Source organism: Kryptolebias marmoratus, linkage group LG20, assembly GCF_001649575.2.
Source record: "Kryptolebias marmoratus isolate JLee-2015 linkage group LG20, ASM164957v2, whole genome shotgun sequence".
Lineage (NCBI taxonomy): Eukaryota > Metazoa > Chordata > Actinopteri > Cyprinodontiformes > Rivulidae > Kryptolebias > Kryptolebias marmoratus.
The window spans coordinates 12,839,060-12,850,775 of record NC_051449.1 but is presented as its reverse complement, the minus strand read 5'-3'; the positions used below and the strand labels follow the sequence as shown (position 1 = coordinate 12,850,775).

The 11,716-nt window shown below is 41.3% G+C and overlaps 1 protein-coding gene across 1 annotated transcript; it reads right to left on the bottom strand.

Moving 5' to 3' along the window:
* Nucleotides 1–6: 6 nt before the first annotated feature.
* Nucleotides 7–10,162, bottom strand: acsl3b (acyl-CoA synthetase long chain family member 3b). Its single transcript, XM_017432546.2, has 15 exons — nt 9,957–10,162; nt 6,335–6,833; nt 5,631–5,808; nt 5,433–5,542; nt 5,105–5,243; nt 4,471–4,621; nt 4,128–4,251; nt 3,887–3,958; nt 3,605–3,744; nt 3,171–3,343; nt 2,983–3,057; nt 2,693–2,884; nt 2,493–2,607; nt 2,229–2,386; nt 7–2,098 (listed from the first exon to the last, which is right to left on the bottom strand). The coding sequence occupies exons 2-15, from the start codon at nt 6,686–6,688 to the stop codon at nt 1,941–1,943; spliced, it is 2,139 nt and encodes a 712-aa protein (XP_017288035.1). The 5' UTR covers nt 6,689–6,833; nt 9,957–10,162; the 3' UTR covers nt 7–1,940.
* Between the last annotated feature and the right edge of the window lie 1,554 nt (nt 10,163–11,716).

Genomic DNA, 11,716 nt, shown 5'->3' with positions numbered 1-11,716 from the left:
ATTTGAAAATAAGGAATGAAAACAGGAAGGCGGGAACGTCGCTCCTGCTTTGTCGTGACAGCAGAGTCTGACTTTTTACAAGCTAAAGACAGCAGGAAACTGATAAGTGGTGCGTTTACTGTACCTCTATCAATGCTGCGTTGAGTACCATCAGAACAAGCTTTCAGAGAAATGCCCACTTTTTACAGAAGAGCACTGACCAAACAAGCATTCTTAACTTCAGTCTATAATTAAATAAATACTGAAGGAAGACACTCACTTCCACTGTCGCAACTAATTATGTATCACCACAAATCTAAAACCCTACTGTAGTCAATATATGATTTACCTGGTAGTCCTATAGTACAGACTCTTATGTACATTTAACATACAGTTATCTTACACATAAACCAGGTTTACATTTACAGAAATCCTATTTGCACTTTGTACGTTTATCCTATACTCAACCCTGGAGTGTGTTCATACAGAATGTCTTCAGTTATTCAAAAGGAGTGTAAATTTCTCTTATTTATGTGCTTTGGTACAGTCGCACACTTTCCACCATGCAATTTTTTTTACAAGTATTTCATTTTGAATTTACATCTATAGCACAGTACATTAACAGGCTACTTCTAAACGCTGCGGTCAGTGTCTCTCTACCATTCTTCTCGTTTCTATTCTCATATAGGATTGTTTAACTAAGACCGAAGGCTGATAAATACACCTCAGAGAGGGCTTTCTTCCTTATTACATACTTAAAATTGGAGTATAAATATTGCACATTCATTTTAGATTTCATATAAGTAAAAAAAAGAGAGCAAAGTAACAGTAACAAGACCTATCTTCAATTGAATGACATGTATCGCTGCACCCAAAAACATACTGGGACAGCAATCAGTGAAAAGGCTAACTAATGTAACTTTCTGTCCTACGCCATCTCAGTTCCCTTGGAGACATCCATGTGGTGCATTGGTCATGACAGCAAGAATACAGGACATATATGTGTGTGTCAATAAACAAGTGCTACAAGATGCAATGCCTTGACGGATACCTTGTTGCCACCGAACTCTGACCCCGGTCCAGTGAGCAGGGAATGAAGACTCAAGTAAGTAAACATCACTCAAATGAGCAGACTTTGGCTCACCAGAGAATAAAAAGAAAATAACCTAAAAAAAAATGTAAACACAGCTCATTACAAATTGCATAAACAAACAAACAAAAAAAAGATAATACAAAATAAGCGCAAACATAAGATGGAATCTCTCTAAATAACAGTGACTGTGATAAATGCTTAATGCTAAATCTCTCATGGCTTCGCAACACTGATTCATCACAAATGAATGGGTTCCCAAAGCTGACAAACCGAACATAAAGGAAACATTGCAATGCACATAAGAAAACAAAATAAAGATAATAGAGATCCCTGCACAGATTCCAACCTGAAAGTTTTTTAGTTCCCTCTGTCTGGCGTGCGCTACGCACCGTCCCCGTCGAGTATCTGAGCCGCGAGACAACAGCCGAGCTGTGAAAAGGTGGAATGTTCCAGGGAGAAGGGAGAGGAGCAGAGATGGTGTGACGAGATGGGTTCGTATCCGTCCATCCTGACATTCTGTTCACTTCGAGTCATGCAAAGGTCCAAGTTCATGTGCCGCGTTGGTCGTCATAGCAACTCAAACGGCCGAGTCGTTAGTGCATCGTCTGGATGGCTCAGTCATCTGCTGTCAGAGCTTCTCCTGCCTCTTCGTTTCAACAGGAAGTGTTGAAACTTTTCTCCTTGCTTTGATCGAAGCTGGTTACAGAGAAGCTGACGAGAAGGTGAAGTCTCTTTTATGTATCTGAAATATTATATGTGTTACCTACGTTACAAGTTTGAGTCCTCGTGAAGTAGTTCAGGTTAGCTCCTCAGGTGTGTGTGTGTGTTCAAGTTAAGGGCGTGTTGTCGCTTGGAGTGTATCTTGGTGCTATTTTCCACCATACATCCTCTCAATGTCTTCTTGGTAGTGTGTTTTCAGCTCCTTGCGCTTCAGTTTGAATGCATCAGTGACCAGGCCAGTCTCTGGTGTCCAGGGTTCAGCGCTCAGACGGATCTTCTTGGGAATCTCGAATCGCTCCAGTTTGCCTGGTTGGAGGAGAGCAGAACCAAGACTCAGCCTCACAGATACAGTTAACGTAAAACGCGTGATGCTACTACACCAAGGAGTATCCTTCACTGTCTTACGATCATTTGGTCAATAAGACTTCATTTCTACCTGAAACAGCAGCCTCAGTAATGATGCGGAGGACCTCCTTCTCTATCTGGGGGTTGTTGCAGATTTCTTCCCATGCGCCGCTAATTTGCATCTGCTCTGCCAGTGCCATTAGATGTTTGTGATTAGGCACCACAAAGCTGATCACATACGACTGATCACTAAAACAAAAAGAAAAAAGATGGCTCATTATTTTTTTTTATAATCAACACATCTTCCCAGTTTAGGCACAAAAAAATAGATAAGGACCATAAAAAAGGATAATACCTATTGGCATAGGCACAGATATTGTCTACATAAGGGCAGTTCTTCAGAACAGCTTCTACTTTTCCAAGAGAGACGTATTCCCCCGCCTGCAGTTTGACCAGGTCTTTCTTACGGTCTGGAAAACACAATCGTTGCAGTTTAATTTAACTTGATTTATCTTATCAGCAGCGCACAAACGCATCAGCTGGTGCGTTTCCTACCGATGATCTTGAGGCATCCATCAGGGTGGAACTCTCCGATGTCTCCGGTGCAGAACCACCTCTGGCCATTCTCGTCCACGAAGAAGTCCTCGTGATTCTTGCCGTCACTTTTGTAGTAACCCATTGTTACATTGGGCCCGCCGATCAGAATTTCTCCTCGTGGGTTAGGCTTATCTGTGCTGTAGTAACCACCTGAAGGAACAAAGACTGTTTGATTAGCAGATTCTTTTCTTTTTATTTTTCATCCTGTCTGATTTCTGTAAAGAATAATTAGCTAACACTTTACTTACCCTCCTCCCAGTCCTTCAGCTTGAACTCGGAGCATACCAGCGGAGCACCGACCCGTCCTGTGCTGTAGTCCCAAACTGAAAATTCCACCAAAGACTCGATAAACGTGGACACCCTAAGCTGTGTTTTATAATCATTGCAGTGAAAAGTTCATCACATTTATTGCCTTTTTTGTCCTTCCCTTGCTTACCCTCAGTGATGGTGCCAGCTCCACAGGTCTCCGTCAAGCCGTAGCCCTGCCCCACGGGACAGCACAGGCAGACGTTCATGAAACGCTGCGTTGCAGCCGATAGTGGAGCTCCGCCAGAGAGCAGAATCCGCGTGTTTCCTCCCAAGAGGGACCGCACTCGTTTGAAAACCAGACTGAAGGGGAGGAGAAATTACAGAAAGCCAATTTAACATTTAACAGTTAAAATCTTCAACACAGATTTCCGCATTTTTTTTTATTACCAACTAAAATGAACACAAAAAATGATCTAAAAAGACCAGTTTTCCCTTATTCAAAACAAAATAGTTTAAACATACTAGAGAATAATTAGATGAAAAGTTTTGTACTAGGTTATGATTGGCCGACAGAAGTCAATGGCAGCGGAAGCAGCTCACGTATGTACTGATGTGTTTTACCTGTCACAGAGAGGAGTTCGGTATCCCTTGGAGATCTGCTCCATCTTGTAGTTGTAAGCGAGTACAAAGAGCGTTTTCTGGAATTTGCTCATCTCCTCCACTTTGGTCATGACATTTTTGTAGATTCGGTCCATGATTTCCTACAAACAGAGGAACAGTCACCACTGAACATGACTAATCAGTTTTAAATTTAAGTTTAGAGTGTTTTATGATAAACAAAAAAGGCAGCATTAGCAATAAATTCAGAGAATAGCTTTAACATTAAACATCATAAGGACTTACTGGTACAGCAGCCATCAGAGTAGGTTTCAGCACACTGGTATCCCCTTTACTGCCCTTCTTGATCTTCGAGGACTGTGAAAATGAAACAGCTCTCAGTGCTGAACTAACTTCAGTTTGTAGTAACAAATCTAGATGGGTGCCGGCCCATGAAAAACTTTAAAAGTAGTCGTAATTATCACAGAAGAATTGTGGATTTAAAGTAGGGATAGTGTTTCATTTCCATTTTTATCCACACACTGACCTGGTCCGCAAGAGTCTGAGGAGAGGAATACCCGATGCGACATCCATGAGAGATGCACACTAGTTCTGCGCTGAGCTCTAAAACGTGGGCCAGCGGCAGGTAGCCAATGTAGGTGTCTGTCTCACTGCCAGCACAAAAAAATTGCAAATTAACAACCTACATAATCAGAGAGAGAAAAAGAAAACAAACTAAAAAAACAAACATAGTTGTCAAAAATGGGTGAAAAATCACCACAAACAGAACAAAACAAAACAAAAAACCCTGCAGATTTCAAGTATCAGAAGAGAACAAAACCCAGAGAGGAAGTGTCAGAGAGCGAGCAGTGAAACTGATATCTGCGTACTTGAGGTTAGGGATTCGCTCGGCCATGCCTGCAATGCCGGCGATGATGTTGCCATGGGAGATCATGACACCCTTAGGAATGCCCGTGGAGCCGCTGGTGTACATGATGACGGCGATGTCCGAGGGCTTCGGCTGCCTGCGCTCTACTGCAACTGAGGAGCAAAGGGGTGATGGTTAGAGGCTCAACAACTTGATCAATATTATTTGTAAAATAAATAGAAGTAGAAGCTAAAATTCAGCCAGTTATATTGGTGATAACCAATTTAGCTTAGTACTTCACAGAGCCTCACTTCAACACTGAGCTTTCCTTTCAGATTGCTTAGATTAGGTCTTTTCCAGTTACTCTCAATATTTTAAACCACTGCAATCATTTACATAATCATTCTTATCTTCTATTCTAATTGATTCTAAAGCACCATCATTGTTTCTTTCCCCCCTTATTTTCCTTAAAAGTTGGACTCTGTCATCAAGGCCACTGTGCGTTAGGTAAGTGGTGATTTGCTGACTAGGTGACGCAAAGTGCATCACTCTAATTACATATCAGGATGTTGGATTTGTATTAAGCCTGCTCTGGTGTACTTCAATGTTCCTGATAAAATTAGAAACTATTTTAATCAAAATGCACAAATGCTCACTGTTTTCTGGCTTGGATCCCAGCTCCTTCACCGTGTCCATGTTATATATCATGATGCCTCTGGGCATGTCTGACCAGCTTGTGGGTTTACTGTCCACAACAATGATATACTGCAGCCTCGGGACATCACACAGAATGGCCTGCGACAGAAAATTAAATGTAAGCAAGGGTGAGAAAAAGAAAGCAAGAGAGCAGTGGGGAAAAAAGTAATTAAGCAAATTGAGTTGAGCTTCTTATCAAGCTCTAATTGTACACTTAATGAACAACCAGTCATTCAGCAACACGGTTCAACAACATTTACACGACAGACAAAAACAGCAATCTGGTACCTTCAGACGGCTCTGCAGCAGGTCTTTGCTCGTGATGATGTGCGTGACTTCGGTCTCGTTCAGGCCATGAGCGATGGCCTTGGGCCCAAGAGTGGCGTACAACGTCACGACTGTGAAGTGCAGTTACGGTTCAGCAGGTTAGTTTAAATGTACACCGACGAATGTATAAACAAACCACGTCTGTCCCTGAACACTTACGTGGGAAATTGTACATGAAGCAGGCTTGCGCTGCCACAACCCACTCGGCTCTGGTCTCACAAATGATGGCGATGTTATAGAAGGGCTTCTGATTAAGAGCTGCCAGGCCACTTCCAAAACACTTTGCCACATTGTAGGCTTCCTCGTATGAGAGCCAGTTGTAGTTCCCAAGAATTACCTAGACAAAACACGCACAGGTATACACAGTGATTAGTATTATGTACACGTACTACCTAGTGGCAGTGGAACATGGCTCTTGTAGCATCCTTTCAGGTACAGTTCTTAACATGGCAGCACTGATGGTAAGAATATGTTCTGAATTTTTTTTTTACTTTCACAATAAACTTTAAGACAGGAGGCATAAAACTGGAGAAAATGGTTGTGGCAACAATGAAACAGGAAAATCTGCAAATGACTCATGCTGGTACCAGTTATACGTCATCCCTCATATGTAGTCAGTTACTGCCATCTACAGGGCTGTTGTTGTCATTCAGCCGTTCATTCAACTGTAAAACAAAAGTGCTGCCTTTTCCCATGTTCCTCACACTGAGTACAGTGACAGAAACAGAACTCAGAATTGTTTTATATAGTAGTTCTAAACATAAATGTCACCACAGGAGCAACTCTTTGGCTTGACTACACTCCTCTAACGTATAATAAATGAATCAAACAAGATTGTAAATAAGCAGACGGAAGATTCTCACCTTTTTGAACACTTTGCCGTTTGGCTGGAGTTCATCCTCCTCGCTAAGCACCTCCCTGCTGCCCAGACAGTCTCTCTCTGGAAACATCTTTGCAGCATATTCAAACATTTTGTCCAGTGTGTCCACTCCAGGTTTCACCCATGCTACCAACTTCCCCTGGCTGTTGGTGGCCCTGTAGGGCCCCGCCGGGCGTCCGCTCACTGACTTTGCCTTTATCCGGCGGGCTCGTTCCAAGTTGGTGCCGGCCCCGGAAAAGAAGTACCACGGTATAAAGGTGATGACGGAGTAGACCCAGACGACAGAGCGGAAAACCTGCAGGAGCAGTGGGTTTATTTCTTCCTTCAACTTCATCATTGGGGATGAAGTCAAAGCTGGAGCTGAATCGAACTTTTAAGAGTAACAATGGACCGAACTAGTCTCTGCTCTGCTTGGTTTTCTGATCTGCTGCCTACAGTGGATGTAGGAGGAGGTGGGAGATATTTCTGTGAGGCAAAGCAACCTGCAAAACAAAGAATCAACACAAATTTTTTTAGAGGTTTTGGTCTGCAGTGAAAATGAATCACCATATTTTGAAACAGAGTTTCAGTAAATATGAGTAACAGCATTCTGGTAAGTAAATCCCTGCTTGAATGGAGACCAGCGCTGTCTATTTTTAGACCAATTCGCAGTCAGCAGTTTTTCCTCCAACAGACTTTCTTCCCCTGCTTTACAAAGAACAACCTGACAGAGGAAATATGATGCTGGATCAATCAGCATAATGAAGATTTAGCATCAGAGCTTAGAGATTCTTTTATTTTTTTTAAATTAGTTAAAAAAGCACTTTCATTTGAACCAATTATAGATTCTGACTCTGTTTATTGTTAAATCCTTTTTGTGCTCTAGAGCCAATGCAGATCTTTGCACCATTTGTTTCTCTATTTCTTGAAGAAACAGGTTTGTCAAATAAACTGACAAAAAAGCCAAACAAAGTATGACAGGAGAAGACAAGAAACAAGCAGAGGTTCTCTTTAACACAGCCTCTCTGCATTTCTGCAATAATTCATTGTGTACTGTTTGCAGCAACATTATACCATCTGGTGTTTTGGGGCTATCATGCTTTAGGATGTTGGCTAGACTATAGAACTGTGTGGATCGCCTCAGATTGTCTCCCTGAGAGCTCGGCTATTTCTAGCGTGTGCTTAAGGAGGGCAAAACCAGCGATGTGGCCCTGTAACCTCTGAGCCTGACTGCAGCTTACCGAGAGAGGCCCGGAGGTCAAGACCGAGGTTAGCAAACCCTGAGCAGCTAATGTGACAATACAGTGAGGAAACGGCACCGGCTGATGAGGTGAGCTGCTCACATGCACAAACCTCAGGCTGCAAGAAGCTGAACGCAAGGAAGGAACTCAAGCTGGATTGCCAGAGACAAACGGGCGACTTGCACTGCACAAAACTCTGTTCCGAGACAGGATAGGCGGCGCAACACTACACCACAGAAGGAAAAGTTGTAGTTTCAGCACAAAAAGAGATCATTACTGCTCGCTAAAGGGGGTTTAATGTTGTCAGAATGTGTCTGTTTTAATGCACAACCGAGGAACAATTAATTTAGAGCGCATAAACTGATGCTAAAAGCTATATCTATTATTAAACTACACATCTGTGCAAAAGTCCTGAGTGATCTGCCATTTCTCTATATTTTGCTTCCAAGAAGCCATGCTTTCTTGGAAAGTTTTAAGTGGTCTTATCAGTTTTTCGGACTTTCAGAAGATCCTAAAAAGTTTATTTGAACTTGAGTTCATTCAGACACACATAGAGGCACCTATAATCAGTGCATCTATCTGCACATAACGGACAACTTAGCCGAAAAACCATGTGAAGCAGGCACTTTGTTAACAGCTTGTCACAATGACCATTTGTTTACATTCTTTAGTTTAATCTCTGAAAAATATCAAACACAACCCAATCAGACACAAGGTGGCCTCCATCGAGCTGCTGGTAAAAACCTGACATAAGGTAGGTGATCAAGTAAAGGATAAGGTCTTTCCTCATGATTTTCAAATGCTTTTAGTCTGCTGAAGATAGCTGTTTGTTTGTTTTTTAGTTTGTCCTCCTTTTGACATCTTTATTAGGTGTTTTAAACACATTCTGCCAAATATTCTATCAAGGATAAGTATGAGAAGTATGAGTATGAGAAGTTCAAAGAAAGACTTTAAAAGACCACAAGAAAGTCTGGCTCCTTGGAAGCAGGTTATTAAAAAAATAGCTGTGGATTAAAACCTTTGCACAATCCTGCACATAAAACGGAGATGTGTGTTCATTTTTTGAGAGTAAATTATCATTAAAGGGAAGTGGAAAAAGGTCCAACCCAAAACGGCAATTTGCATTCTTTCCCCATTTAACGACACAAGGACGTACAGGATGAACGTGTCTCACTTGTTCGGCTTGCCGCTCACATATCACGACAAACTGACACAAGTTGTCTGTACGTGGGAAAATCAAATACAGCTCAGCTCAGAGCCAAGGCCTTGAAATCTCACACCAGCTTGGCTTGACACTGGCATTACAGGTTTGAGTTGTGGCAGATATATTTTGGTGGGGGGAAAGGTAGACGCACCCTTTTCATAGTTGCGGTTGCAGCAACAATGCAAAAGAATAACATGTTTTATCCACAGAGCAGTTAACAAATGGTTACAGTAACAGTTAAGAGACAGGACTTTATGTGTGATGCCAATCCCCTACGATGCCGGTTAGTCCTGACACAAAGCTCAGAGTAGATCCACATGTCTTTTATGGTAATGGCTCCACACACAGAAAAATTAAAGAATGAAAAAACACTCCGTGGTCTCAACCGGCTGGGTAATAGGGAAATAGTTTTACTCAAGTGAAAGTAAAACATTTAAACACACGCGTCAGTAGTAACCAGCTAAGGGTTTGTAAAACTCAATAACATTTACAATGATCTGTGACTGTTGCAGTCCATTCCTCAATATATTTAAATATGTTCAACTAATTTATTCAGTATAGCAGAATATGACTACAATGAGGTTAGGGTATTTTTACTAGATGTTATATATTTTATTTCAAGAAACAGTAACAGGAATGAAGGATGACACAAAAATTAGCTTAGTATTTAAACCTGGTAACATTTTTTTCGCATCTTGTCCACTCTTTTATTGATCATCCTCCTGGTTAGTATTTAACTTATTTAATGTGCTGTACTTGTATGCGTGGTATGCACTGATGACACACTGTATACAAAATAGTTGTGGCTGTAGATAACATTACAGCGCTGTGTTTATCAGCCTAAATGAGATTTAAGGTGAGTTTTAATCCCGCTGTGCATTTCGGGACACATTTCTTGGAGTGTCCACGTTAGCGAGATTAGCTGCTAGCGGACCGCTCTCCAGGAACCAGCGGCTTTAAGCGAAGCGGCAAAGCCACCATTTGGTCCCGGAGAGCCGCCGCGGTGGTTGCTGTGCGCTGAAAACATTAACCCCAAACTCACGTATTGCTCAAGAATTTAACGCAAGCGTGGTGCCTTTATAAAGGCGGCGTGCCGCGCCATTTAGCAAGCTGGTGGCTAACGCAAGCATCTTCTCACGCGCACATCTGCAAAGCGCTAGCACCGCAACACATCCTCTTACCTCTTTTTCTCGCTCTTCCCGAGCCGCTGCGGGACGAGCTCCGGTGTTTTTCCTCCCTGTACTCACGGCTCCCGCTGATCACATTCACATAAACTGTTAGGACTGGAATTTCGTCAATAAATCACAACTGTAAGCATGCGATAAAACGACTATAAAAAAAATACGTAAATCTGTGAAATACCGGGCCACTGCTGCCAGCCCGGAAGCTGTCGACTGACGTCACGGTGTTTCTCCGTCAGTGATTGGAGCTTGGGAGGTGGCGCGTGCTGTGGGCAGCGGGAACGTCAGCGGGGTTACTAGCGGTCACTACTAGAAAGTCGTACAGCGCCCTGTCGATGTGCATACTGTAATCACTATAAACTGACATAAATGTAAAAAATAAATACAGAGGAAAAATACAAATTCTGTCAGTACAAATCAATGGCGGACAGGCCATTTAAATAGTTTGAGGTTTGGAGATGACGTGCTTTCTTTCAGTTTTACTTCATGGTCATTCAACAGCTGTATTTTCGAGTCAATTATTTTAAGTGACCCAGTGTCACTTGCTATAAGTTTGGAGACAATACATGTCTCAACTTCATCCAAAAGGTATTCAGGTAATAAAGGTCATTAGTGTATTATGTGCTCATGTTTCTGCTTCTAACTGGAACACTGCTCTAAAACTGCAACAATATGTTCCCAGAATAAAATACTCAATGTTACTATAGAATAATTAGCAATTTTACACAAAACCTTATTATTATTTTGCACTGTTTATGTTAACACAACATTAAGGATTAATATTACACATACCAATCAAACTGTGAGTTCCATAGTTTTTCAGACAAGAATAGATGGGTGGATGGACTTCATTATTCCCAGCAGCTGCAAAAGACAAAAAGTACATGAATGACTGGAAAGGCTGTATGTATAAAAAAATGAAAAAAAAAGACTGATTAAATCTACTAAATATGAATCAAACTGTGCAGATTATATTTTAAACTTTACAAAATATGAACGATACCAAGTAAAATATGCTTTGAACTGTGCAAAACATTTTTCCAGGCTGTTGTTTTCTTTTCCAAGTCACAAAATCCTCATTTCTGAGCAGAGCTGGCCTTCTGGAGCATCTGGAGAAAGTTTTTTTTTTATTTATAAAAAAAAAAACATATGGGACATAGCTGAATAACTGTTTGTGAGCTAATACAATTTTAAAAAATATATTTTATAAATATTGGAGTGCTTCCTAGAGCGTTTACAAGTTTTGGTCCCTCAAAATGGCCACCCCCTGGCAGGGGGGAGTGGGGTAATGTAGAGAGATCTATTTATGGCCGCATTGATTGATGATTGTTTCTTTGTTGCCATTTTATTTGTGGTGGAAAAAGAGGGGCCACAACCTTGTTTTGCATGTCATTTTGGACTTTTTGTGCCTTTTTATTTAGACTTGCAGCTTACCTTGAATTAAACTTGCAGTCTGTAGCCCCTCTTTCCTACGTCCTGTATAGCACTTTGAAGACTACACTGATCTGAGGAAGATGACTGTCACTGTCACAGACAGCACGCTCCTTTTTAAAACAAGAGTAAATACCAAAACCACCAAAACCTATATTTCACTCTTTATAACAAAATAAAAGTCATGCAACCTTTAATTTTATTAAATTGAAATGTAGTCAGATCTGCCAATAAATTCATCACAACTAACTGGTTCACACAGAATGTGCTACATGCTACTATATAATGTCTGAACTTATCGAATAAATTAACAAACGATTTTATTTAAT